The sequence below is a fragment of the Echinops telfairi genome, unplaced genomic scaffold (assembly GCF_000313985.2).
Source record: "Echinops telfairi isolate 266 unplaced genomic scaffold, ASM31398v2 ScPeMD7_7469;HRSCAF=8507_0, whole genome shotgun sequence".
Lineage (NCBI taxonomy): Eukaryota > Metazoa > Chordata > Mammalia > Afrosoricida > Tenrecidae > Echinops > Echinops telfairi.
This window is the reverse complement of record NW_022111372.1, coordinates 94,250,344-94,255,312: the sequence shown is the minus strand read 5'-3', so window position 1 is coordinate 94,255,312 and position 4,969 is coordinate 94,250,344. Positions and strand designations below refer to the sequence as shown.

At 55.0% G+C, this 4,969-nt stretch overlaps 1 protein-coding gene across 1 annotated transcript in view; it reads right to left on the bottom strand.

The window, feature by feature from the left end:
• FCHSD1 (FCH and double SH3 domains 1) overlaps nt 1–4,963 on the bottom strand; it is a 12,974-nt gene extending 8,011 nt beyond the window's left edge. Inside the window, exons 1-10 of the mRNA XM_045284810.1 lie at nt 4,923–4,963; nt 4,600–4,697; nt 4,008–4,053; nt 3,234–3,301; nt 2,732–2,867; nt 2,509–2,645; nt 2,353–2,416; nt 1,223–1,351; nt 861–983; nt 609–704 (exon numbers count right to left, since the gene is read on the bottom strand). Of these exons, the coding sequence (XP_045140745.1) occupies nt 609–704; nt 861–983; nt 1,223–1,351; nt 2,353–2,416; nt 2,509–2,645; nt 2,732–2,867; nt 3,234–3,301; nt 4,008–4,053; nt 4,600–4,697; nt 4,923–4,943 (918 nt within the window). The 5' untranslated portion in view covers nt 4,944–4,963. The remainder of the gene's footprint in view (nt 1–608; nt 705–860; nt 984–1,222; nt 1,352–2,352; nt 2,417–2,508; nt 2,646–2,731; nt 2,868–3,233; nt 3,302–4,007; nt 4,054–4,599; nt 4,698–4,922) is intronic.
• Between the last annotated feature and the right edge of the window lie 6 nt (nt 4,964–4,969).

The following is a 4,969-nucleotide window of genomic DNA, read 5'->3' as shown; positions in this document are numbered from 1 at the left end:
GAGGTGAAACTGAGAGGACAAGGGAATTGAAGTGATGGGAGGGTGGAAATGGGGGCTGTGAACACGAGGGGGCTTTGAACAAGTTCATGGGAAAGTTCCCTTCTCGTTTTATTTCATGTTTCTTCCAACTTGTGGTTTTTGTGCTCCAGGAGGAAGGGAGATGAATGGGAGCTCTCCAAGGTTGAAGGTCCCCAGGTGAATGCGGATGAGCCCTGCTGGTACAGGAGGTTAAGTGTTGGCCTGTCACCAGCTGCTCCATGGGACCAAAATGAGGCGGTCTGCTTCTGTGAAGACGGACAGCTTCAGAAATCCTCTGGAGCAGTTCTACTCTGGCCTACAGGGTCACTATGAATCAGCATTGACTCAATGGCTGTGGGTTTTTCTTTGTTTTGTTTTTAAGTACAGACCAGAGTTCCTGGGTGGTGGAAATAGCTAACAAGCTCAGCTGCTAACTGAAAGATTGGTGAGGCAAGCCTAGGCAGGGGTGCATCTGAAAAAAGGTCTGGCATCTACTTCTGAAAAATCAGCCACTGCAAACCCCGTGGTGCACAAACCGACTCTGACATACTAGCACTCTGGCTGGGTCCCAAGGAGCAGAGGGGCCTCACCAGGTCAGTCCCTGCTGGCTGGAACTGCTGAGGTGGGGTGGGCGAAAATATGCCAGGCTCCTGAAGGAAGAGCTGCAGGTCCTGCTCCCAGCTTACCTGGAGGTTGAAGAAAAATCAGCTCACTCTCCGCTCCTGTCCCAGCCCCTCTTGGAAAGGGAGGAGGAGAAGGGGAGAGATGCAGGAGGGCAGTGTGTGCTGGGAGAAAAGGGTACAGAAGCCCTCTGGGCCACGCTGATGGGCCCCAGTCCTCACCTGGGAGGTGGTCTGCCCACCTTGGCGGGCCTGTTCCAGGACTAGCTCTGCAGCTTCCAGCTCAGTGTGGCTCAGTAAGGTCAGGGGGTCCCTCAAGTGTTCCAACAGCTCTCTGACCAGGGCCTGGAGAGAACCCCAAGATACTGACACCACCCTGCTCCCATGCCTCTGTGGCAAAGCAGGTTTTCTGTCCAGCTTTGTGGGTAATGGGCACAGGGATGGGAAGGAGGAAGGCATTACTGTGGCCTCTATTAATAGGCACTCACATGTATACCGCACCTACCAGCTTTAAAAACCCTTTTCCCACCCATTACTCGTAATGAGGCCTCCCTGTCCTCCCCTTGAAGGGTATTTGGACTGGCCTTGAGCACGGTGGGCAGTTCTTCCTGGTAGTAGTGGTCAAGGTGAGCGTTGGTGGCCACCAAGTTGAGCAGGTAATCATTGCGGGCTGCTCTTAGCTGATGGGAGTAATGGGCAGACTGGGCAGCCAGCTGGAACAGAAATAAAGTGGATGTCAACAGGAAGTCCCAGACCCCAGGGTATGGGTGGTGGTGGTGGTGTCCTTCCGAGGGTAGCTCAGAACCCAGGTCCTGAATGGATCTCTAAATTATTAAGTGCTTACTATGTGCATGGCATATACCATGTACTCAGAACTCCTGCTTTAAATCCTCTCGTGGCTTCTGCATACGTTTAAAAGAAAATCCAACTGCTCTTGACCATGGTCTACCAGGCCCAACATGAGCTGGTGTCTACAGGCCTTCTGGCCTCTTTTCCCATGTTCACAGTGTTCCGGCCCTGTGAGCCGACAAGTTATTATCACCTCAAGACTTTGTGCTCACCATCGCCTCTTCCCAGAATGTTCTTCGCCTAGACAGTCACATGGCTGGCTCCTCCTTGATACCCAGGCCACCATAGTCGAGACACTTTTCCTCTAAATTACATCTACCCGATTACCCTTTATTATGGCATCTTGTCTTTCCATCTTAATCTGTTTGTGTATTGACTATCTGGTTCCTGAGGGCAGAAGCTCCATTGGTAGTGTCCTCCGCTGTAGCATCAGTGCTTAGAACAGTCTCTAGTACACAGCGGGGAGCCCTGTTGGCACAGTGGTTACAAGTTGGGCTGCTAACCGTGAGGTCAGCAGTTTGAAATAATCAGCCGCTCCTCGGGAGAAAGGTGGGGCTTTCTACTCCCGTAAAGAGTGACAGTCTCAGAAATTCACAGGGGCAGTTCCACCCTGGCCTAGAGGGTCACTATGAGTCTGCATCCACTTGACGGCAGTGAATTTTGGTTTGGGTTCTAGGACACAAGAAGGCCTCAGTAAATGTCTATTAAAGGAACAACCAAGAAAGGTATATTTCCACTCTACAGATGGATAAGATAAGGCCCAGAGTGATTACGGAATTTAATCAGAGTCATCCACCTAGGAGATTCAGGCCTAGTCTTTCAGACTTATGTTTCTGGTCCCCACTCAAGCTCTCATCACCCGAACCTTGCTGCTGAGTTTCTGGAGACTAGTCCGGGTGTGGAAGATCCCGTGGTCATTGCGGTTCAGCCTGAGCAAAAGAGAGGAGAAGGCAGGGTTGGCACCCACTGTGGCGCCTTGGCTCCACCCCCCACCCACTGCCCAGCCTTCTGGAATCTCCACCTGGCCTGGACATCGGCTGCCTTCTCCTGGGCCAAAGCCCACACACGTTCCCGCTGCCCATAAAGCTTCCGACTTCGGCTCAGCTCCCGGACAGACTGCAGCACCTCAGCCTGTGCTCTCTGGAGGTTCTCTGCTCCCTGTGGGCATGGACACACCAAGTCCTGACCCAGATCCCTTCCAGCCCTGAGCCAGCATTCCCTTCACACCAGTCACTGAGCCTTACCTTCCTGAGCACCTGCTCCTTGGCACTCCTCCCTGTGCCCCCTGCCAGGTCACGGTATCGGTCAGATGCCTGCAGCCGGGCTTGGCCCCCAGCCACGGTGGCATCCAGCAGACAGCGCCAGGCACCAAACACTGTCCTGCCCCTCCCCAGAGAAGGTTGGTGTTGACAAGGGGGGCCCTCCAAAGCTTCATGAGACCACGCTCCCAACACACACACACACACACACACACACCAGGCGACAGCATGCTTTCCCATCCCCCTTCGTCTGGGAGCCCATCAATCGATCAGCCCATTAGCTCAGCCACAAGGCTCACTCAGGACCCCCCCACCCCCACCCACAGTGTCCTTGGTAGGTCAGCTCCTCCCGCTGCTGTGTCAGCTCTACCTGCTGCTCACGTGCCCGCTCTGCTCCTTTGTCCCCACAGGTTCCAGGAGCTACAATTCCCATCTTTGCTCAGCCCCTTCAGCACCCCCACACCCCTGCCATGACAATGATACCCACCTGCTGTCCAGCTCCCCACTCCGCTGCCCATCCCTCTTCAGGAATGGCCCGGCCAGCTTTTGGAGTGCCTGGTGGGAAAGCAATCACAGACCCAGTCCCCTTGCAAAGACCCTCCTCAACCGAGAGAAAAGGGTATCAGAATATAATTCCACTCACTGAAAATACCCTGCGCCACACACTTCGCTGAGTGCTTTATATGCACGGACTTACTCAAATCCTCACATCCATCCTACATGACGGTTGTCATCAGGTGTGTCCAGTTGGTTCTGACCCATAGTGACCCTCTATATCAGCGGTTCTCAACCTGTGAGTTGTGACCCCTTGGGGGCGGTTGTCAAACGACCCTTTCACAGGGGTCACCCAATTCCTATGAAGTAGCAACGAAAATAATTTTGTGGTTGGAGGGTCACCACCACATGAGGAACTGTATTAAAGGGTCGCAGCATTAGGACAGTTGAGAACCACTGATCTATACGAAACAGAACAAAACACGGCATGGTTCGGTACCATCCTCACCACTGTTGTTGTGTGTGAGCCCACTGTGGCTAGGTGTACCTGAAGGTACACTACTACTAGTAGTATCCCATCTTCTAGAAAAAGGAACTGGAGCCAAGTGAAGTAATTTGCCCAAGGTCCCACAGCTACTGAGCAGTAGTCGGGATCTGACACAAGCCGTGCCAACTCGCGAGCGAGTTTACTCTTGCCCAGGACAGGGCTGGGGTGGAGACAGTACCGGTGGGGCAGAAGGGAAGCCCAAAGAAAGAAGCCTCCTACCTGCCCGTACTCCCGTTCAATGGCTGCCCTCTGCTTGCTGTAGGACCTGTGGAGATTAGAGGAGGGCTGTGGAGGGGTACTGTTTGGTGCTGTGCTCACCCCCTTCCTCGGTCTGGTCAGGCGAAAGAGGGAAACCAGGTCTAGAGACTTGGGGATGGCACGGAACTGAAGAAAGAGTCCTTGAGATCACCTCACCCGCAGCCCAACAACCGCACCTCAGAGCTCAGCGCCCCAGCAAGATCCTCCCTCCCCGGCGCGAGGCAGTGGGCTAGAGGGGAGGGTTCCGATGGGATCCTGCCAGCCTACCAACAGGTCTGGAAGAGGGGGATTTTGCCTAACTGGTGTGGGATCAGGGGGTTGAGGAAGAGTTCGTGTGTGTGTGTGTGTGTGTGTGTGTGTGTGAGGGTGGGAGAGAGAGAGAGAGAGAGAGAGAAACGGGAGAATTTTGTCCAAGCCGAAGCTAGCCTAGGAAGAGAGCAGCGAATGAGCAATTTGGAGGGCTCCGCATCCCTTTCGCGGCAGATGAATGCTGGCGGGGGGTGGGGTGCGCGCCGGCAGCGGGGGTATGCGTGTGAGCAGCAGTCGGGGATACCTGATGTCCTCCAGTAGATCCGCCTCCCTCTGCTGCCGAGTCTGAAGGATGTTTAGCTGCTCCAGGAAGCGAAGCTTCACCTCCTGGGCCGGCTTCACCTGAAGAGGACAAGAGAGGATGGAGACCCCGGCTCAGCCCGGGGACCGAAAGAGCCCTGGGCGCAGGGAGAGGTGAGGGGACGGGGACAGGGAGGGGCAGGCTCATTTCCTTCTACGTTGAGCTCTGACCCCTTCCCGCTCCCCGTCCCCCACCCCGGGTACAGCACCTTGGTCCCTTCCACTTCCCCAACATGCCAGGAATCCCCATTCCCAGGCCAAGCTCACTTTTCGGGGTGGCGGCTGCATCTCGACTCCGGCCCAGACAGCGACTC